This window comes from Truncatella angustata (assembly GCF_020726525.1).
Source record: "Truncatella angustata strain MPI-SDFR-AT-0073 chromosome Unknown BKA67scaffold_6, whole genome shotgun sequence".
NCBI lineage: Eukaryota > Fungi > Ascomycota > Sordariomycetes > Amphisphaeriales > Sporocadaceae > Truncatella > Truncatella angustata.
The window spans coordinates 746,878-768,625 of record NW_025763386.1 but is presented as its reverse complement, the minus strand read 5'-3'; the positions used below and the strand labels follow the sequence as shown (position 1 = coordinate 768,625).

At 47.6% G+C, this 21,748-nt stretch overlaps 6 protein-coding genes across 6 annotated transcripts; 2 read left to right on the top strand and 4 right to left on the bottom strand.

Moving 5' to 3' along the window:
- The first annotated feature begins 454 nt into the window (after nucleotides 1–454).
- Nucleotides 455–2,253, top strand: BKA67DRAFT_334682 (uncharacterized protein). Its single transcript, XM_046096259.1, has 5 exons — nucleotides 455–813; nucleotides 991–1,027; nucleotides 1,078–1,516; nucleotides 1,769–1,974; nucleotides 2,086–2,253. Exons 1-4 carry the CDS (start codon nucleotides 594–596, stop codon nucleotides 1,946–1,948), a joined length of 876 nt encoding a protein of 291 aa, XP_045955962.1. The 5' UTR covers nucleotides 455–593; the 3' UTR covers nucleotides 1,949–1,974; nucleotides 2,086–2,253.
- A 77-nt stretch (nucleotides 2,254–2,330) lies between these two features.
- Nucleotides 2,331–3,341, top strand: BKA67DRAFT_537543 (uncharacterized protein; the record flags this gene model as incomplete). Its single annotated transcript, XM_046100341.1, has 4 exons — nucleotides 2,331–2,604; nucleotides 2,668–2,927; nucleotides 2,985–3,232; nucleotides 3,290–3,341. The coding sequence occupies 4 exons, from the start codon at nucleotides 2,331–2,333 to the stop codon at nucleotides 3,339–3,341; spliced, it is 834 nt and encodes a 277-aa protein (XP_045955961.1).
- Nucleotides 3,342–5,834: 2,493 nt separating this feature from the next.
- BKA67DRAFT_537542 (uncharacterized protein) lies at nucleotides 5,835–6,935 on the bottom strand (the record flags this gene model as incomplete). The annotated part of the gene is made up of 2 exons (XM_046100340.1): nucleotides 5,835–6,578; nucleotides 6,651–6,935. 2 exons carry the CDS (start codon nucleotides 6,933–6,935, stop codon nucleotides 5,835–5,837), a joined length of 1,029 nt encoding a protein of 342 aa, XP_045955960.1.
- Nucleotides 6,936–9,380: 2,445 nt separating this feature from the next.
- Nucleotides 9,381–10,518, bottom strand: BKA67DRAFT_571566 (HAD-like domain-containing protein). The gene is made up of 2 exons (XM_046103234.1): nucleotides 10,423–10,518; nucleotides 9,381–10,315 (listed from the first exon to the last, which is right to left on the bottom strand). Exons 1-2 carry the CDS (start codon nucleotides 10,440–10,442, stop codon nucleotides 9,499–9,501), a joined length of 837 nt encoding a protein of 278 aa, XP_045955959.1. The 5' UTR covers nucleotides 10,443–10,518; the 3' UTR covers nucleotides 9,381–9,498.
- A 2,516-nt stretch (nucleotides 10,519–13,034) lies between these two features.
- On the bottom strand, nucleotides 13,035–14,005 carry BKA67DRAFT_537540 (Alpha/Beta hydrolase protein; the record flags this gene model as incomplete). The annotated part of the gene is made up of 2 exons (XM_046100339.1): nucleotides 13,035–13,770; nucleotides 13,824–14,005. 2 exons carry the CDS (start codon nucleotides 14,003–14,005, stop codon nucleotides 13,035–13,037), a joined length of 918 nt encoding a protein of 305 aa, XP_045955958.1.
- Nucleotides 14,006–18,630: 4,625 nt separating this feature from the next.
- BKA67DRAFT_571559 (uncharacterized protein) lies at nucleotides 18,631–20,217 on the bottom strand. Its single transcript, XM_046103233.1, has 5 exons — nucleotides 19,829–20,217; nucleotides 19,460–19,762; nucleotides 19,307–19,393; nucleotides 18,811–19,251; nucleotides 18,631–18,752 (listed from the first exon to the last, which is right to left on the bottom strand). Exons 1-5 carry the CDS (start codon nucleotides 19,988–19,990, stop codon nucleotides 18,708–18,710), a joined length of 1,038 nt encoding a protein of 345 aa, XP_045955957.1. The 5' UTR covers nucleotides 19,991–20,217; the 3' UTR covers nucleotides 18,631–18,707.
- Nucleotides 20,218–21,748: the final 1,531 nt, after the last annotated feature.

Sequence of the window (21,748 nt, the reverse complement as noted above, 5' to 3'; positions counted from 1 at the left end):
CGGGAGCACCTGTCTTTCTACGACGGGAGCAACTGGAGGTGGGATGTTGGTCTCGGAAGCGACTTGAAGCAGCGCATATACAGCGCGCGATGGGTAGACTGAATATCAATGCTGGACGTTGCACAAGATGGATCAGGACAAGGGCCGACGACTACAAAAGACGACACGACATTCCGGCGGATCTTGGGAGGGCGGTGATGAACGACGGCCAGACGTTTCGCGATGGGTGGGCATAGATGCGGTATCGTGGTCCAGGTTGGCAACCCGACGATCGGATTGGTCCAGGTCCAAACCAGCGATGTAGCTGATGGTCATGGTTGACTGGAGCGAGATTGGGCGCACCCCGCGGTGTCCTGTGCATGCTTCCAAGTGCCTGGCTTCTCTGGCGTCGCGGGGCACATTCAAACGATGCGTGCTGTCCCGGCTCGTGACGCGACCTGCAGCCGGTGGACCGTAAGTCAATTGGGATCCGATAAGCTGCGGATGACTCCTCAGACATGTTCTGCTTTTTCTAAGGCCTTCCTTCCCCGGGGTAAGCAGCTCGAGTTCAGCCCATCGCAGCACTTGGTTCGCATGGATCCCTCCCTAGGCCCATGGGTAGGGTCCCAATTTTACCGGTACCTTGTTCGGCCCCACCGTGGCTATCCTTCATTTCGGTATCCTCTGGAAGGCAGAGACGTCGCTATCTAAACCATCGTGCTGCATTCTGGGCGTTTACTCTCGACTGCCTACCTAGGGTACCCAACCTACATAGGTGTCTATTGACGTTGGTATGTACCTACCATATACAGAGCATCCCACTTGGTGTGACTGGTAAGTCCGGTCTTTCGCTTATCGCAACGAGTCTCTTTTCTTCCCGGACGAGCTGCCCTTCCTTCTCGACTCGTCAGCAGGTCTTTGGCTCCGCGCGATCACTTCGGCCGATTGCTTTTCATGCTCTCTTGCGTTCTCCTCCATCTGACGTTTTTGGTCCTTCTGTGTACCTGTCAGCCAAGAGAATTTCACGCAAGACAGACAGACAACACCGGTTGGTGCCATCGCCCTCAAGTATAACACTACTTACAGTCATCTTCGCAGCTACGAACATGCACGCATCTTCAATCTTCGGCGCATCTGCACAGACCTCGCTCGCGCGTCCATACTTGCCCACGAACTCGTCGCCCAGCACCAACTGGATTGGCGACCTCTGAGGTGCAACGAAGAAGACATCCTCGAGACTGTTCTTCTTCCTTCCATACCACGTTACCCGAGCGCGTTTCGCACATGTGAATGTCTTGCCGTGCATGTCTTGGAAGGATCTCGGCTTGCAGTCCTCCACCAGGGAGTTGAGTTTACAGCTCCTGATCACGTTGGGGTGGATCCAATTGACTGGCGTCCCTGTGTCCTCTTTCACTCTCACGTCGTATTCCCTTATTCCTCGCTTGCTACTAACAAGAATGACCGCCCACCACTCAGCGTTGCCGTCACCACGTGTCTGACTAGTGCTCTCAGAACTATTGGTATCCGCCTTAGACATGTAAGTTCCCATACAGGTCAGTATCAAGAGCTCACGGATTACCCACCATTTGCTGAGACTTGCCATGCTCTTTTGCTGAGACAAGGCCGAGGTCCGTCGCAGGGGGTCGGGTTGTCGACGGCGCCAACGCTACGTCTTCGGTCAATGTCTGCGCAACATCTCCGTCCTCCGCTCTAAGCTCTAAGCTAGAAGTTTTCTTTCCACATTTATCGACTGGCATTGTATCGCAGAAGCAGTTGACTGATTTTTAAGATTGGTTCGACTCGAGAGATTTTACGCAGTTATCACAGCCGTCCGTGTAGTCAAAAGATTTTATTGCGCCAGGATAGTAGACACGAAAGCCAATACGAGATGGGCTTGTTACCTTTATCCCCTCCAAGGTGTTCTCAAATATGGCTATGCTGCCTGGCTGAGGCATACTTGAGGCTCTGATGCCTCGTGCGGCTGCAAATCATGCAGTAAGGCTGCGTTTCCTCTACTCGTATCTACACCTGCACTGGTCTGGCTCTGGCTCAATTTACTACCTTTAATTGGGACTTCTTCGAGCCGAGTCTGCCTAACCAAAGTAGTTTGCGTGTGGCGCTTTCTTGGGTTGGGAGGGTGCAAACGGCATCTAAATGGCTGCATTGTACATGACGGGTTGCATTTTATGCAAGTCATATGTTAAAGACTCAATGACAGGTAGCCTCCGTATTGGTGCCCAGAATACTCCCCAGATTATGGTAGGCTATGTCTCTAGAACCAGACTCCAGAATTTAGATCGATCGCACCTATCAACCTACTACATTTTCTTTCTCCTCGTCTTGAAAGCGCCATGGAAGGATATTGCAAAGTTGCCCGCTTCATGGGCAGGCAAGACGAGTATGCAATTTTCCGACGATTCAAGGCGCTGAATGCCCAGAATTTGTTGTACCTTCAGGCTGAGCTTACCCATTTAGAGGCCCAATTGCACAGCCTTGCGCAACGAAACGGTGCCGACCGGGTCGTCTCCAGTAAAGATTGGTGGTCACTGTCCCACAGTGAGGAGACGGACGATTCTGAGCACTGGGACAAAATTGTGGAGATCCGGGGGAAACTTGAGCAGTATAGTTCGTTAACGATTTATGCGAGGCTATTGTAAGCTCTACTAATACTCGAAAACCACTTTGCAGATGATACGATCCTCAAACAAGCTCAAATCGCAAAATTCGGGCCACCTGCAGTATACGATCAAGAGTTTTTCCGTTCATGGCTTGCGCGACCGGATATGGGCAATTTTCCCCTGCTAGGTCTTGACCAAGAATGCTACACCGAAAAACACGACGCAGACCTGGTCGCACTTACTTCACGGCCTGCGCCAGACGTATTCTCCCGATGGTTCACCTACTGCGTAGTCCCATGGTGGCATCATGTGGTTGGCGAGAAGTTTAAAGTATGCAGACCCGCCCCCTCTCCGCCGTATGCAACCAGTGTGTGAAGACGTTCACAGAACCCAGTTGAGGACGGGCTAGACGAAGGTGTATACCGTTACGAGAACAGCATTCTCGCAGCCACAGTCCGCGTCATCACGACTGTACTGGCTTCGCTATTTCCAGTATGCTCTGTCACCGCTCTATACTTTATAGAGAGCAACTCTGTCCGACTCGCCTCTGTGATTGTGGCTTCTGGTTTCTTCGCGCTAGCCTTGGCATTGATGACCAATGCTCGGATGATTGAGGTATTTGCTGCTACTTCCGCGTACGTCTATAATGACTTTCCCTGATCAAAGCACTGGTTTTACTTACTTTGCCCAAGTTATGCTGCGGTCAATGTTGTGTTTCTTACGAATGTGGTCTACGCAGTATGATTGTCAGAAACATCGTTAACTTGTGTGGCATAAGTCGTTGATAACTGCAATGACCTGGTTGGTGTTCGGAGCAGGCGGTGGCAAATCCAATAAGAGCAACTGCAGTGATAAGTGCAGGGAATCAGGAACTTTATGATCGGTGCGCTAGTAAGGTGTTAGTGGATTGCTTATAGGCTTTCTTTTTTTCTTCTTTTTTTTTTTTCCTCCCCGGAGATGGATGTTAGCATGTCCCTCATCAGGTACGGCGACTCTTAATCCGAGGGCTTCTCGATGCGTTCCTTTTACAGCTTTCTCAGAGCCTGAAACGCTCTGACAACGTTTAGTACTGTTAGTACGAAGAACCTCTCTATTATTGTGGACTGCTGTCGATTGGCACGGCCGGCTACGTACGACAGCCCAGGTCTTGCTCGTCTCATGGTCACCGTACTGAATAATGTCGATTAGGCGCTTTAAGGCGTTTTCGACCTAGCTATCCCGCTGCTCATAGTACTGTCTTCTATTCATTCCTACGTGGCAAAATATATAAGTCGATGTACGTTAAACGCGTCCGCATCCGTTATCTCTTGTCTTTACACGGTCGATAGACTGACAAGACGTTCCATGATTTATTAACCAACCGGAGTAAATGGTCACTTGTCACAATCAAAATCTAAATGTAGCAAATTTGAATACTTTAATTAGGTTAACAATTGTCCTTTGCTAAACTTGAGACTTAGTGAGTCTTGCCTGATAATTTATCTGTTATACAAAGCCGAAGTAGAAATCATATGTGCCCGAAAAGAGTAACTTTCATCTTTGCTCCAAGGGAAACATTAAATACTGTACAATCTAGTTGTTGATATTCTTTCAGGTAAACCCACTCCAACAGCGAGATATGATATTATTGGCTTGAGGCATATACCTCAGGCATAGTGAAAACATCTTCCTTAGGTTGGGAAACACGAAACAGGCGGCCGAAAGGCACGAATAAGTCAAGGATACAGCAGGCTCTTGCATACATGGCACAGCATAAGTGGATATTCATACCAGATACCGAGGTTCGAACTCATAATCAAGGCAATGGTTAGGCCACTTGCGCCCGATAGAGCGTAACCGGGTGTGGTATATAGGAGGCAACGCCAGTACAACGAACAGCGAGAATCGATGGCCAATCAGACGAGCGCTTTCATGAACCCATCTTTTCACTTCCAGCATCGGTCATCGCCAGAGCCCGCAGACCTGCTAGATGACACTGATTCAGCAACGGTCCCCGTCTTGGGGGCTAGTGGAGAAGATGAGACACACTGGTTCAACGGGATCTTCGAGGCTGATTAAGCCAACCTCGACTGCGCACCTAGGACAACTGAAATTCTGAAACTGGTCCCAGCCCTGATGACGATGTACGGTATAATACCGGAGGCTGCCTTAGAAAAACAGCTACGATGGCAGCCATACACCATTAACATCAAAATTGTAAAATTATATAGTGAGATAATAAGTGCAAGGGTTCATGGGCTTGTTTAGCGGGAGCTTGACCCTACTACATCCGACGCCGATATACCTGTTCCTCCCAATAGAAGATGTAAAAGCTGGACGCAAACATCAGCAAAACATGGCTATTACGACTTCGGCATGTATCACAAGCCAATTGCTTTTCGTCGACGTGTTGGCCGAGCAAGCGGGAAAAGAAGTGGCGCGGCGGCGGCGCAGCAGTGATAGGGCAGGGGGTCTCCTGCCAATAAATTCCATGGAAGGCTGTCTATGCCAGCACTAACCCGGATTTATTACCAATCATGAAGATTTCGCAACTAACCACTACTCCGCAGTTCTTAGTTACTCGATGAAGGATGATACGATCTGTAGAGTGGCTGCTATACCTGGTCCAAGTTCTCTGTCTCCGCGGCGTCAGTGCCGGCCGCGTCCTGATCAAGTCTACCACGCGACAGTTTTTCAGCTCCAGCCCCGTGCCGCTGTACGATATATTTCGTAGATATCGGTTCATTGGCGACTAGTATTAGTTAGCCTAATATAGGTAGGGATCCGAATCGTTGGGTGTATTAGGGAAGTATATAACACAGCTCCGAAAATGGGGATGACTGCGTGTGGTGTATCCAAAGAATTCCGTGCTGCAGCACCTCGGTTGTTTACTGATTCTATCGCGAAACAGATACAAGCGATTATTTCGGTAGGCGTGAAAGAAGAAAAATCTATATTAATGGTACGCGGGTTTTAAAACAATATCTACTCTTACTTTTCCGCTCTATCAACGATCTACTCAACGCCTCGACCCTCTCTAATACATTTGCAATAAGAACATTTCTTAGAGCATAGGATGTACCAACCTGGATTATTGCGCACTATGGCACAAACCATCTTCAACTGAAGGACTCATCTCAGCCGGACTGCAGTTTTCCATTGTCTATCCCGATCATCTCGAGTATGTGGTGGGCCTTTCAGTGTATGGGTAAGTGTATGCTAGTCCTTGAATCACCTCATAAGCAAAAGTCCGTCATGCTATAGCCCCAGCCTTCTCAATTTCTCCAGCTCAGTATCGCCAGCGCCGGGTGTATCCACTACATCGCGGTCTCGTATTAAGCCCTGGTATGGCCTCGGTGGCGGTCGTTCCCATACGTCTCGGTAGATCTTATTGTTGACCACGGCGAACTCTGGATCAATACTGACCAGATTCTCCGATGAAAATAAGAGCGGCAAGAGGCAGCTGGGAGCTGGTATCTTAGGGTTCGACGTCTCACTTAGCGGCACTGGTGGCGTAGGTAATAGTAGGAAGTCTAATAGACTTTGCTGTTGAGCGTCGGTCAGCTGGTAAATTAGGTATGTGCGCTTCGGGCGCGACGACTGTAAGTAAACATTGGGTTCGTAGCCGCTGGCGCCGTTACCCCCGTCTTTAGTACGATCAAACAGTAGGACTCCTCCCAGAATCCTGTCTTCGGCCCAATAGCCAACCATATCGGCCACTCCATTGGGATACTGCTCGTATGCTGTAAAAGCTGGGTGCGTAAATAGAGTAGGCCACGGCTCAACCGTTTTAAATATATTGTTATCCATAGGGACGCTCTGCCATGACGTGACATTTTGAATGCTAAGACCATCATTATCCCAATAATGCTGGTCATGAAGACGGAAGTCCTTTCGAAATAAGTATATGGCGGTCTTGTGCACGGCTACAGCAACTAATTCTAGGATTTGTCGCCCAAATGCCAAAGACCCAGGCGGAGAGGCTCGATAAGACCGCAGTAGCTGTGACATAGGTTAACAATTTTGAGATTTCCCATTCTCAACAAGGTGTTCACAGTATGAGAAAATACTTACCTTATCGTCATATGATAGCCAGGACAAGTCCAGACTATTCTTCAAAGAGCTGGCCTTTTCAATCGAGCCTGGGCAGAGACTCTTATGAGAGTTGATGGGGTGTTTCTGACACAATCTGTGCTGATATCGGTTCCAAGCAACGTCGCAAAGTGGAAGGCCATCTATGATCTGAGCATATGTTTCAATGGCAAGATCAGTAGTGAGCACTTGATGAATTGCCTTACTAAGCGCGTTGTAATGGTTAGGGCCGAGACTGTCTGCTGATATTGCGTCCGAGTCTGACATGGTAGGCCGTGGAAATGAAAGCGACTTCCGGTGTGGGGTTTTTATCAAATGTGAGATGAGCGGATTGAGGAGGGGAAAGAAAGAATGATGAGAAGAAGAGGAACTCAAAATGTAGCGGATGGCCGGAAAGCTGCGGTTGCGTGGATCGATGAACCAAGCATAGAAGCAGTTTTAGAAGTGCTTGTGGAGCCTTATTACGGCGCAACCACTTTAGGGGAGCGAGCAAAAGGATACTGATGCAATCTTGAACTTTCAAAAAATCAGCGTTTTGGTTTCGAGACTTATTAAATGTTGTATTTGTCGTCAATCCAAACCTATGCACGTATGGCCCCCCACAGAAGATAGTCACAATCGAGGCTTTGAGCCGCAATCTCATCTGATTGGTTGTGGGAGTTTTTCCATTTCTGCCTACAGTATCGATCGTCTGCTTAAGCCAGGTTTGCCACGTGTTTGTGCGTTCGAGCTGAGAAGCTCAATAAGCCAAGAGCGTTATTGATTGTGAGCTAATCCCATATTATTATGCTCGCCGGTCGGCCAAGATATGGAATTTGAAATATGGGTTTTCATGCGAGCTATACTCAATATAAGAGCATGTGGAGGATCCAGAAGACTTGTAAACGTTGTTGACAATAGCACCGTCTATCTCTGAAGACTTCTACGGCGATGCGCCGAAAGTTGCCGTACACTTAATAGATCTAAAGATTAGAAGGCTGGGCATTGACCGAAGGTGGCGCAGACCTCTCCGACCTAAATTATGGTTCCCTTAGTCCAAATGGAATAACTGCGCCTTTTTTTGAATTGGCCATGTTGACACGGTATGATATATAGAGAGACACTAGAAGAGAAGCATCCAAAGATGATCTCGAGCATAGCGGACCTCGCGACGCACGTCACGCATAGGGGGAGTATGCCGAGGAGGAGAAAGTTAAACTATCTAATTGCCCATACTTATTAGTAGCAGTTAGATCCGCACTCTTCTTTAGGAGCAACTTCATCACCTTTCGCCCATTTCTGCCATTCCTCGCAATAATCACAGCCACATCTTCTTCTCTAAAAGCAGCTCCAATATCGGTAGGCCACTTTCCAAATTCCCCATAACAAGCCTTGAGCAACTGTTAAATCCGCCCTCGCTAAGCTATCCTTTATGAGAGCAATAGGCAAGGGCGCAGATGCCGAATAAGTTTTAATAACATCCCAGCTTTGTTCTTAAGGCTGCTACTGCTCCATTGCTGCTCTTGCACTCGTTTCAAGCCTAGTCCGTTCGTTCCTGAACTCGATATGTTCTCTATCAAGTTACCGCTTAGTGGTCGTTTGTTGAGTTGTTCTTTGCACAGATGAGAACCTGCCTGTGTGGTTGGTAGCATTTGCACAATCTCTATATCCCGTATCCGAAGCAGCCTGCAATGCGTTGCCATACTCGCCCGCCGCCTTGAGCATTGACATCAGCCTTGGCTTCTATTAGCATCTGCACAATTCCTTCATGTTTCTTAAATACAGCGGCCTGTAGCGCATCACCGAAGAAGCCAACCTTAGCAATAACATGCTGCTATACTTTCTACACATGTGCCTAATAACTCCGGATCATAGAACAAGGGCGAAGTCTAGTCCCATAATCAGCTTCAGTTTCCTTTCGATATAGTCAGCCCCAGATTTTGATCAGCCAAATAGTATACCAACCTCAAACTTGTCGTCCTAAAGAGGTCGAGCACATATGATATTAGTTGAGTATAGTGGGGCCTTACAAACTCCCCTTTTCCTCTCGGTTGGTGCACAAGGCTGGCGGCAAAGCTGTCCGCGATAACCCTGTTGTGCTGCCATTGTGAGTTGGACGAGTAAGTGACTCTAGCGTGATTGACAGTGGTGTCAGCATGGATGTGTCTAAGCGCTGAAGCCTCTAAGCAGAAGAAGCACACGGCGGACGGTAGTTTCTGGCAGTTAAGTCGGCCGTTCTAGTCGATTCGATAGATCCCACTTTCAGCCTGTATTATGCAGACCTTAGCACTCTTGCACAACTCTATGAATAGCTTAGAATACTGTATGTAGACTAGCATAAGTCATCACGTCTTAGATTTGTCATTGCTTCGCATTTCCCTGATCAGCGGCTTCTAGCCACGTCCTACCACGACAGCGATACCTAAGCACGAGTATTGATTCGTATGAGATGCTCTAGTGGACCGGCCACATCTCAGTGGCCAGTCAATAACTTATGAAGGGTTAGATTCTTCCGATCCAAACAACGATTCCAACCAAATCACAAAAATGATCGAGTACGACTGAAACCCATTCCGACTAGATGAAAACATTACTATAGATGCTCTTCGACTCTCGTCGCGCTTTCCTTTAGCATAGACGTCTACGTTCATGTATACGCAACTGGGCGCTGAAAGGTAATTGTTAGGATAACGAAAGACGAAGACTGACTTCTTGTTTGACTTAATCCTAATGGCAAAGAGGTCAACAACTGGACGTTTGGGTTTGGGGAATGACAGATCTTAACCGTAGGCGCGGATCCCTGGTCCCGTGGAAAGAATGAATTTGATAAGAATTGTTCCCGGAAGGATACTCAGGACGACACGTTGATACCGTACTTCTCATAATCAAAATGTTCCAGGCTTGGTATGCTTTCAGCCCAGCCATCACCAATGTCGCCTAATTGCCAGTCGTCTCCCACTTCAATCATTCCCGTCCTCCTGGTTAATATATCCTTCTGCCTTGCTCCATACTCGACTGCCATATCTGGATGCGGTACCCATATGATCCTCATCCCAGCCCTTCTTCCAGCTTCCACCCCAGTCACGCTATCCTCGAACACCAAACATTCGTTAGGCATGATTGCCTTTTCGCTAGAGTTTCTCGTTGAGTTCAAGGCCTGCAATGCGACCAGATATATGTCAGGCCATGGTTTACCCCGATCCTGTCCCACTCGTGGATCATCGCCTAGTACTCGTTTGTCAGATTGAAAGAAATCAAGCAGCCGTTTTGGTTCTTGCTTTGACGTTTTTAACTTGTAGCTATGGCTGTTTGTGCTGGATGCTAATGCCAGCTCAATTCTGTCCCCAGCAAAAACACTACGTGCACGACTAAGATTTGACAGAAGCGTCTCCGCACCAGGCAGCGCCTTACAATTCGGGAAATTCAATCTCATCTGTTCCCCCGATTCATGCGCCCACTGCTCGCGGGAGATAGGTAACTCCGCCCAGTCATGGAACGCATCACCATTGGAAGAGTTTGGGACACCCATGAGTTGAGCTCGAATTGACCGGGTAAGAGCAGGTCTTCCATGCTTCTCAAGAAGTTGATTCATGGATAGGGTGAGTATGTCTTCGGTGTTGAGGAGAAGTCCATCCATATCGAAAATGCATGCGCGGATCGCGGGGAAGCTGAACATAGTCTGTTAACTGCGGCTTTATTTACGATAATGCCGCGGTGTCGATAATCAACCATGTACGTGCAGGTGCCCCAAAGGTCTTGTTGGAAGATCACTTACTTCGTTTGTGAAGGAGTCATGAGTACAAATGAAGACTATCTTTGGCTAACGGCACTGGATGTAAAATTAATGATGAGATCTGGCCTGGGATTCATTCGTGCGTGGGTGGTTTGCTTTCGCCAAAGACCAAGGGCATTGACCAATCATTTTTAAGAGGTGTGGAAGAGGGACCGTTGACCAGGAATGATGATTGGTTGGCATGGGCGCTTATAAAAAGCTCGCCAACCCCGTTGAACGCTCATATGCAGGTTGCAGGATTTAGGAAATGGACTGGGAGCCTCCACTGCGTTGGCGGCGAGGGCTTAACTGAGTTCAATAATCTTGTTTGCAAGACTTTGCATGACGCTTTACACCTAGTTGCACTCAGACTTGAGGATCGTAGGTCATAGGGGTATCGGAAAGCTGCAGACTGTGCTAATGGTCTCAGAGGAATACCAATACGCGACCGTGAGCGAGTTACCACTCAAAGGTGGGCTTGAATTTTGAGTTTCATCGAGTTATTGTATTGAAATCAATTAGCTGAGCAATTGAAACTTACGGAATGGCCGTCCAACGAAGCGACAGAATGGCCTCCATATAGAGCAATCGAAGGAACTCACTTCCAGGATTCGAGTGGGTACGTCCTTCAACACCAAACACTGAAATAGGTAAACCCATGTGCTTACCATGTTTCCTCCCCAAAACGCGTATGATTCAATAATGATTTTTCACCGTAGCGACGATATATTGGAGCGTCTTGCAACTGAGCTCTTGCCTTCGAAGGACCTAGTGACAGGGTCAAGCACCGCCTCACAGCAATTAGCACTGTGCGGGTTCGGGGGAATTAGAAATACAGAAATAGCTCAAGTGTTCTCCAGACGCCACACAACTTTCTTTTGAGTTGCTGCGGACGAGATTGCAAAACTCGACCTCGATTACCAACAAATTTCGTTGGCACTAGGACTCGAAGACTCACCCAAGTGCAAGATTAAGGTTGTCATTAGGGGAATTGTGAAAGGATGGCTCTCCAGTCCTGGAATGCATCTGTCGGGGTCGGATGAGTTCGTTCAACCCGGAGCAGAAACGACCTGGCTGCCCATACACGACAATGCTGATGACCCGATGATTCTGGCTGACTACTGGCCGCAGGGCAGTGGATTGATTCTTGTCACTAGCCGCGATTCGTGAGCCAAACCCGTATTTACGAGAATGCCTTCCGGCCTGGATATTGGTCCACTTACACAGCAAGACAGTCTATCTCTGTTCAATCAACACACTAATTTTGTCAATGAATCAGATGATGACATAGCGCGGCAAATATCCGATGCACTTGGTGAAGTTCCTCTGGCCATCTCCCAGATGGCAGGTATAATCCGTCGACAGGATCTCACCTTGGCGGGGTTCCTCGAGCTATATGCGGACCATGAAGAACATGCCGATCTTTATAAGCCAAATCTGATTGAATTTTGATCATATATGGCCTCTCTCTCTCTCTCTCTCTCCACCCTGTCTGGGAATTTGAGAAACTGAAGCGTCATGCTCGATAGCTGTTGGAGCTGATTTCATTCCTTGACCCATATATCACTGAAGAAGGCATGCTGATGGCAGCATCAGTGGAGCTGCTCTCCGACTGCACGCGTTTAAGGAAGAGTAACTATATTCAGGGCCGAGCTGATCTCTTGCAGTCGTCGCTAGTCCAACGAGATAAGTAAAAGCAGCAGCAATCTGTACATCACATCGTACGAGATACAATTTTGGCAATAATGGATGTTGAGAGGAAATGAGTCTTGTTTGACAAAGTGGTACGCATCCTTTGGGCAGATTCGCCATCAGCTATGCCCAAGCTGTCGAAAGAGCCAGAGCTACGTATACCGCGCTTTGAAGTTGTCTTTGGTCTGTCAAATTGGACTTGCATTGATCCTGCGATTCTACACTACGCATCGCATGTGCACCTTTCGAATATCTTCTGTTATTTTGCACCTTGTTCAAGTATTGACTTGGGCGCTAGTGCATTCACTTGGGGCCAAATTACACTTGAGAGAGACTGTGCTTCTATGCAACAACGACCTTTGCTTCTCGAGTCCTTTCGTAGAAATTTATCTGTAACCGCGGCCAATATACTGAAGAAAGAACATCGTCAAGAAATCAAGTTGATGTTTCAATTGTCTTGCGTGGCCCTGACCTGGACTTGATCCTAGACGTGAAATTTCCAAAAGTAGAATCATGCAGAAATGCCTACCAGACAAGTCAGTCTATATAAAACTATAGCATGAGATTTATCTAGAAATATATATATATAAGACCCACTAGTGTAAGGCACGTGCATCAAATCACTCAGGCTAGCTAGTGTCAATTACCGATCTTTCAAAGTTCGATGCGTAGGACCGATCCCATTATCTAATGCTCTAAATAGCCAAGCTTGGCCTTGACTCAGCGAATCACTACCAACCTCAACGGCATGCCAATCGACTAACTCACATCGGACGTCCGAATATGAACAGTAGGGACACCTGCTCAACGTGTAACACAGTATGATAGTAGGATGTCAGGGTAAGGATCCTTTATAAAGGACTTGCTGCCTTTTGAAGAGCCATTCTTAGACTAGACTAGTCGTGCTTCAGTATTTCGGCCCGTCACCAATCAAGGAAGTAGTCGATTCCGTCGCACAATGCTGCTGATCCTACAGCCGCGTGGTAGCTGAATGGGTACTCGAGCAACTCTACATCCCTGAGCTTAGGGCTGTCCTTGACTTCGCCGTAGAAGCGACTCACAAGCTCATTCGTCTTCAATGAACTTAGAAGTGCCTTTCTCTCCTCAAATGCTTCCTGCGTCTCCGTTCTTCTTTTCCGGGGATACTCTTCGAGACTTCCGTAGGCAATTTGGAGTGCTGGCTTCGTTGTGTTGGCTGGCAGCGATCCGTTCTTGAGGGGGCCAAGATGATCAAAGATGTATTCATTGTTCCAGATCAGATACGGTGATGCACTCAGAAAAACATCGAATAGATCCGGGCGCACGAGGAGAGCATAGATGGCAAAAAGCCCAGCGAAAGAGTGGCCGTAGAGGCCGTCCCGGTTGAAGGTTGTATTAGGGAAGTAACTTCGAACCCAGGGGCGGAGAACAGTATCAAGGAACGTAATAAAGGCATCGGCACCGGGTGGTACCCCGACTGGCTCAATCGTCGGGGGGCACGTCGAACATACGGGCATCTGGTAGTCGTAGTATCGTCCGTTTGAGTACGGCGAGTCGGGGATGAGGTCAGGGTATCCGATACTCACGATGATGGTATCCGGTTGTGCGAAATCGACGGGTCGGCGCTTGCGGAAAGCCTCTGTGGCTGTTTGGGCCAGCGCATTGCCATCGAGGACGAACCTGCGGGGTGGTAAGTAAACAGAATTTCGCGCGTATAATCGCATACAACTTACAGGGTGTCGACGGTGCTGTCGGCCTCGGTCGATGTCCAGTTCAACGGCCAGGAGACCTGAACCTGATACGTCCATGTGCCATTAGTGACGTTCCAGTAGGCAATATTTGGGAGCAATGTCGATGGGAAGGAGGTGACGATCGGATTAAACGACCAGGGTCCAATTGACGAAACCCCTGCCATTGTGCAATGAAACGCTCGGCGCAGATGCTTTCTTGACCAGTTCGACGTGATTTCACGGGTACCAGTCGCTACCGCTATTTCAACTCTCCACACTCGCGATGGCCAGAATCTGGGGCAAGTAGAAAGAAAGGGTGGATGTGCGCAAAGTCGGCATTTCAGGTCTTTGGCAGAGGACTGACTATAAGTGCATTTGCTGCACACGAGCTACGCCGTACATACCAGGTACATACGCTCGGTGCACATGAGTACCTACCAATTACTGCAGATCGGTAGAGTGTCCGGGCTGCGAAGCCTGGAAGCGAATCTCCATCGCCCCGCTTGCCATAACTACAGTATGTAGCTGTCCAATGGGCCCGTCAGGGGTGCCACGCCACATCACCGCGTTCGAGGTCATTCGTGAGAATGGACGCCAAGTCGACATGGGTTTCGCCAAAGTCTAATCCAGTTAGCTACCCGCCGACCCGTGGTCCGTACCTGGTGCCAAGGCTTGTGAATGTTTACTAAATGCTGAATTATTCTATTTAAGCAGCCCCAGCCCCAGGTACGCTACTATCTTCTAGAGATTAAGTACAACATCATTTATTATAAGCTCCGATATATGGCATGAGATAGCATGGATAGAAGTGGTATATTCTAGAAACTCTGGGTCACCATCATCGCCTAATGAGCATAGCCAGGACACACGTCCCTATTCTCCCTCTCTTAGAATCTGCGCCTGAGATTATGCCCCTGTATTCTGAGTTTGTACATTGGCTTTCATAAACAGATATGAATAATAGTAGTATTGATGGGCTGTGTCTACCTGGCCTGCTTCTATGAGGCGAACGTGATTCTACCCTCAGATCCTGCCCCTAGGATGATGCCCATACTTGCACCCTCCCTGTTCAGGTTTATATATGTAATCCATAAGGTATCCTACCTTATCACATGGGAACGCACCTCGAGTGACGAATTCAATAAAATATTCAAGCTGAATTCTGTTGTCGACGTTCGGAAGGCGTTTCAAAACCTCGTCATGGACTACGCTTCCTAGTTCCGATAACTTTCAAGAGCACCACCTCAATCGCAACGTGTGTGTTAATCCTTTTGCTGATTACTATGAGCGTGAGCCTTAACAAGTACTCATCCAGCTTGCTACAAGTCACGGCAAACCTGGTAGCAGCCGTAGGCTAGTAAACCTCATAAAACAGCAATCGGCCAGTCTAAACACTCACCCTCTAACCATGCACTTCAAAAATATATCTTAGGACAAAACCTCTACGGTTAATAGAGTATCTTGGGACTCGCCTTGAGATCATGGTAACCAGGGTCAGGCTCTATAATGATGAGAAAGAAAGGTCCGAAAGAAGCGAATTCAATATTAAGCCACGGAGGAAATGGAGGTCTAAATACAAAGGGGAGGCTTGCCCAAGTACCCCAATGACAAGGTCCCCAACTTTTTCCCAGCCAAAGGTGAACGATGTATTGACTTTTTCTCCTCTTCCGTGACTCGAGTTATCAGTTCTACCAGAGAGCACGTCGTAACGTATATTACCCAATTGCAGCCGGTGACAAAATGGAAGCGGCTTTCGGACATCGTAGTGGACCTCGAAGGCGACTACTTTGACGACGTACCTGTGCTCACTGCCCCGAACAGGAACCTCTGCATTGATTCGAATATTTTGAGCAGCAACAGTAGCAAGCGGAGTAAGTCCACATGGGCCGCCTTCGGACGGGGTTGGTCTTCTGCCTTGAGCTGACATTGTGGTGCTAGGTTTGGTATTCCCTGCCTTCTATGGAAATATACATTTTACGGAGTGGAATAACGCTTTACCATCCCTTCAGAGAGCATGTGTTCTAGAAAGCGGCGTGTTTCGTCATCATGGGCGAGATCCCAAGTCCGTGGGTCGCCATTGGCATTGAGCTGTCATTCGGGTGGCTCGGCGACAACCTTCAGAGCGATCGGAACTACATTCGGACCAAGAGAGTGCTGATATTTGTTTCGGTAGCTCTGTGCTTTATAAGCATTGGAGTAGACTTGAAAATTGTAACGTTGGTGATCTCTGCGCGGCTGTTCGTCATTGTCGAGTCCGTCATCAGCCTGCGGAGCACGCTCATAGGGGTCTGCTAGACGCCGTCATGGATTCAAATGCTGCCGTACGTTTAGCCAAATCTTCCGACTCGCTTCGACGCTTTTACCCGGAACTTTTCATACCGAGAATAAGTGTTCTTGCTCCCGCAATTAGTATTACGATAAGCTAAAACACATTTCATCATTTCATATCATAGTTTTAGCAATTGAATTCTGAATTGCTAGGCTACAACGAGATGAATAGTCCTAACGCACCGCCGAATATTCAGAGCAAATATCTTGCATCAAAGGGACCACTCACCACTCATCCTTGGAAGCGCTCAGTTTACCATTGCCACGTATCGGATCAATCGTGAGCGCTTACAATTGGCAAAGTTGAACCTCAATGTATGGTCGTGGCGGAGGTGTGATGAAATTAGAAACACCTCTGTTAGCATGATGGTTTAATACCAGTCCAGAACCTGATATCTCGAGCGAGCTGGGCAATACTGCCGTCTGTTTTCCGAGTATTGGAAAACTCATCAAGGCCGATGTGGAAAACACGTAGATGTAGCAATCATAAAACCGGAGCTGGCTAGCTGGGATAAAAACGCAATTGATCGTATCAGAAGTAAAATTTTATCGTTCGAAGAAGGTATATACTACAAAGCTAGCCAAGAGATGGACGAGCGTATTACTAAAGTTGTGGTACACGATTCCGTTACGCTGACCTGCAAACTTAGCGCTTCGCTCAATGTACTGCGCTAAAAGATCTTAAAATTGCCTTGAACACCATTTCGAAAGACTTGGGATTATTATACAAGAGAGCCTGTAACGGGATAGCGAACGGCAATAGAAATCATGTGAGAGAAATCATGATATGGCTGAGCCCCTGAGTTTGTATCTTGGATTTGCACAATGCTCGTTGACATCGCTTTCATTGATCAAAGAGTTGACGATGCGATATACGCTTTAAAGTCCTTATTTGTATGGGCACGGTTGTCAATTTAGAAGACAACTTCCGATTTACCCGGGGTGGGGGTATATATATATATAGTTCTAGGGGTATAAATTGTTAATGTGAGAATTAATTCACCCACAACCTGATATCGACCAATTTCAAGAGCTCTTAGGCTATATCCTTGTTTCTTGCCAAATTCTAGATTTAAAAAATTGTTCAAGACCTTATTAATACGTTAATTTAAAGAAATAGGTAGTATAAAAAATTGATTTGTTATATTTCTCGCCGAGTATCCTAAAGTTTTCAGGCACAATAAGTTTATACTTTATTACTTCTCTCACCCTCATGGTGTTCATGGGACCTAGTAGCATGTATATGACCTTCTCTGGCACCTGTGTAGGATTATCAGTATCACATTGGCAATTTATGCCCCTGCGGACTGTAAAAGGCTTGGAGATTTGCAATGGGAGATGAGATATAATGGGGCGCTTCTGGGAGACACATATCGTCCCATAACACCCCGACAGACCGCCAATTCCGGGCCAATATTCGACTGAAGGCAATATTGCACAAGCATGGACTCTCTAGCCCTTTCGTTTGTAATGTGTGTGACCCTTTTACACATAGCCATACAGCCATATGCTCGAATCCATCAGTACCAGGCTTGCATATACATGTCAATTGCTACGGCTCGTGCATGTAAAACCGTGTAGTGATTTTTAAATTAGCAATGATAAAATATCTCGCCTAGTGAACTCCAGATTTGAACCGTCGGCCTGCCCGCCCGACGTTGTCACGCTCACAAATATTCGAGCGTGCTGCTCGCTAGTACTATCACATACTGCCCTATATGGATCCAGCACGATCCGTGAAGGCAGGGGGTAGCGGCGTAAAAAGCCCATTCGGCACATTTTAGGACGGCAGGAATTCACGATAATGGCCTCGTTCAAGGTAATTTGCTGGGCCATTCTGCTCATGGAGTATGTAATAGCTACCTTTACTAGGTAATGACTCAAGCGTTGCAATCTGGACTCATCGCTGATGCGTTCCAGTAGAGTCTGATCTGTCGTTGCCCAAGTATCCTCTATCTTGTCCGTCACGGAGCTGGTCAACAAGGTAATGTGTGGCGTATCTCACTGACTTCGGAGAGCTATAGTAGCACGGACCTTGGGTATTAACGGAACGGGTATCAAAGCTGACGAGAGACGTTGACATCGTACACTTTTGGCCTGATCTCAAAGGCAGGGAGCATGGTACCCGTGCTCAAAGGACGATAATATGCAGTACGGCTTTGGTGGAGCTCCGAGCATGGTAACACCAATCTCAGCCCGGAAGAAAAGGCGATGTCCATCTTAAGACCAAAGCCGCATTGCCAAGGCAGGGTAGGTCGTTCACAATTCATATGTAGTCCTGGTGCTTCAAAAGAAAAAAAGGGAAAGAAAAAAAAAACCAAGGGAGAAAAAGATCCTGTTCCAAACGTAGCGCACACAGATAATTGACCTCTTTTGATCGGGTCACATCGAAGCCACTAAAACCTGCCAGCCAGACAGCATTGTGTTATATGCGCGACGGCACATAATTGTCCGGACTAGCAACAGTCACTACGAAGTTCGCTGTGATTATAATTTAACTTCATTCATTTGTTGGTGGGTCTATCCGGTTCTACACAACAGATTGGTATAGCTTAGCATCTATTCAATCTTGATAGCGACCTTGCCAAAGTGCTTCTGGTCCCACTACAGAGAAAACATGTTAGTAATCGAATATCTCATGGTGGAAAATGTTATTGCTTACCATATATTGATAGGCATCCCGGGCCTTATCAAGAGTAAAAACTGTCTTGTCGACGACAGGACGAATGTCATTCGCCTCAATCGCGGCAACCATGTCTTCCATCAAAGCCTTTGAGCCGACGTACACTCCGCGGGTAGTGCAAATGTTGTTCAAGACCTCGAGGATGGTCGACTTGGGCTTTGCTCCACCGAGGAATCCGATAATGCTAATGACACCTTCAAATCGGATTGCTGCCAAGCTCTGCTCCAGAGTAGCAGCACCGCCGACCTCGATGATGTGGTCAACACCCTGCTCGTTATGTGTGAGGCCGCGAGCAGTCTTGCCCCAGTTCGTATCCTCCTTGTAGTTGATGACGTGGTCAGCACCAAGCTTCTTCAGGGTCTCGCCCTTCTCTGCCGATGATGTAGTTGCAATCACTCGTGCACCTGCGGCTTTGGCAAACTATGTATTCATGTAAGATTACGCATGATACGTTGGGTTACTTCAGGGCGCTTACCTGCAGGGCGAAGATACTGACACCACCAGTTCCCTGTACAAGAACTGTGTCACCGGGCTTCAGGGGCTTCAGGCCGTATAGTGCATTCTGCGGCTGGTCAGCGGTGCTTGTTCGATGAATGAACTAATCTCAGTAGCCAATTCATGGTCTTACCCAACTTGTCAGACCAGCGCAAGTCAATGTGCTGGACTCGATGTGGTTCAAGTTCTTTGGCGAACGAACAAGGCCGTTCTCATTGAAGACTCCGTACTGGCGCAGGGTTCCATCGATAACTCCACCAAGGCCAGTAACAGCTGCTGCAGAAGTGACGGGGCCAAACTGGTGGCCTTGGTTGAACAATGTTACGACATTGTCGCCCTTCTTCCATTGCTGGACCTTGGATCCAACTTCAACGACTTCACCGGCTCCGTCGGAGGCGCCGACCACGGGGAATTTGGTAGGGAAGGGATACATGCCCTAGCGTGCAAGCTGTGTCAGTGCGTCTTTCGTTCTCTGTTTCTCGTCACTTTGGGTAGAGCTCACCTTGGGAATGATGAGATCTCGGTAGTTTAGAGATGCAGCGTGCAATTTGACGAGCACCTCATTCTCGCCAACCTTGGGAACATCTGCATCTTCGTACTTGAGACCATCGAAGTCATGCTCTTTGTCGACAATGGTCCACTGTTTCATAGTAGAGGGCGCCATTCTGTAAATCAGTATAATTCAAAGCTGACCGCGCAGAGTATTCAAAGATAAGACAATTTAATTCTGGTTAGTCTAGATGGACAGCTATCGCAATTGCAACAAGTAAATTCACCGCTCGTGTCTATGTTATATAAGATGGGCAGTCTCGTTCATAATCATCATGGCATGAAGTTTGCCCTATGATTTGTAACATTTTTCTCTTCCATACGCAAATCGGGGTTATGGTCCACCTTGGTCTGCCGTGTGGGCATGGCCATGACATGGTAACGTCAATGCCGTCATGGATGGAGACAGTTGCGGTCGGCGACAAGGGGTAGCCGCACGTGTCAAATCACTAGATACACCTCGAGCTCCATGAATCACGGCATTTGTGCCCGTCATCGCCGCACAGGAAAATAGCTTCTCAAAAGACGACACCCGATCTGCACCATGTAGCTCATGCGATAGAAGCTAAGCAGTCCGACATGTGCGGACGAGCGGACAAGCGAACTTGGCGACTTATAGGTCGCACAAACCCCCGTGCGAACAATCTTACGTCTCTCTTGTGTGTTATTTGATACTCTAGTAACCACATTCTAAATACACATCTGGCAAGTTTGTTTTATTTTATTTCCTCCTTATCGAACTAAACACTCTGCATTGTACACTATCGAAACAGTCGCGAAAAGAAATATTGGTATAATGGGCCCGCTAGAGTAGAGCCAACCTTACTGTATGTAGGTACAATGCATGTGAGGCGCTTGGATTCGTTCGGATGGCACCATGGCCCGACTGAGACACCATCGGCCACGTCGAGCAGTCAGGAACGAAATTCTTAGAATACCTAGTCTTTTGAACCAAGAGATGCAGTCACGACGCAGGACGTTGGACACAAACAACAGAGCAGCTGGATGGGGGGAATGAATTGCCGGCTAGACTAGGTTAAGGCGAGAGAATGGGGCGGACATTGGTGGATGGACCCTTGGTGATAGAGCCGTTGGAATGATTCTAGCTCATCCATTTCTGCTATTAGCGTCGTCAGACTTCCTTGCAGCCGAATTCTGCCCACCAGCCGCTAGCGGGTGGTGATCACACATTCGTACATGCACCCGGACCTGTCTATTCTGCTCAACCTACCATCCAGGTTGTGAAAGTACATCGGTAACCTTTATCTGCCACTCATGCTTACTTGTACACAAAACATGCCACTTCAGCCTGAATATTCGTCGTAACAGTTCAGTGACAGTTCGTGTTCTTGATATATTTGTACCTCATCGAAAACAATCGCAACATCTTTCAGGGATCAATGCTCTTATCTGCCCGTTCGTTTCGGGATTGCCGACTACGAGCACGCTTGCTCACAGATTCAATCAGTTGAGAATAGGCTGTTGTGGCTTTTGAAAAACACACGTGCCTAATTGACTACAAGTAGTTAATATTTCAACAAGGTATATACTCAAGAAGCACCTATAATTTAGGCTCTATGGCACATCATTCAATCCTGCATTTTGCGAAGAGGACGTTGACTAACCTTAGAGCCTCGCACTGTTGCTAAAACATAAGTGATTGGCCAAGAAGTTTCAAGGCTGGTACATATAAGCCCGTGATAGGCCGGCGTAGAGGGAGACAGTCTCACTTATAGAATAAGCAGACGTATACACATCTGTATGGCACCCGTTTCTTCTTCGGGATTTTACAGCCACTCCCACCCCCTCGAACATTTGTAGACAAGCAACATGTCAGTGAACTGGTCGTTTAACGCTGCAAGACACACATCAC

What these genes read in the sequence shown, in the direction of transcription:
- BKA67DRAFT_334682 (XM_046096259.1), top strand. Translation starts at nt 594, where the DNA reads ATGGGTAGGGTCCCAATTTTACCGGTACCTTGTTCGGCCCCACCGTGG. An exon ending in CATCCCACTTGGTGTGACTG is followed by an intron (nt 814 to 990) that starts GTAAGTCCGGTC and finishes TGTACCTGTCAG; the next exon opens with CCAAGAGAATTTCACGCAAG. An exon ending in TTGGTATCCGCCTTAGACAT is followed by an intron (nt 1,517 to 1,768) that starts GTAAGTTCCCAT and finishes CTGATTTTTAAG; the next exon opens with ATTGGTTCGACTCGAGAGAT.
- BKA67DRAFT_571566 (XM_046103234.1), bottom strand. Translation starts at nt 10,442, where the DNA reads ATGACTCCTTCACAAACGAA. An exon ending in ATGACTCCTTCACAAACGAA is followed by an intron (nt 10,316 to 10,422) that starts GTAAGTGATCTT and finishes GACTATGTTCAG; the next exon opens with CTTCCCCGCGATCCGCGCAT.
- BKA67DRAFT_571559 (XM_046103233.1), bottom strand. Translation starts at nt 19,990, where the DNA reads ATGGCGCCCTCTACTATGAAACAGTGGACCATTGTCGACAAAGAGCAT. An exon ending in GAGATCTCATCATTCCCAAG is followed by an intron (nt 19,763 to 19,828) that starts GTGAGCTCTACC and finishes CTTGCACGCTAG; the next exon opens with GGCATGTATCCCTTCCCTAC. An exon ending in TCAGTATCTTCGCCCTGCAG is followed by an intron (nt 19,252 to 19,306) that starts GTAAGCGCCCTG and finishes ATGAATACATAG; the next exon opens with TTTGCCAAAGCCGCAGGTGC.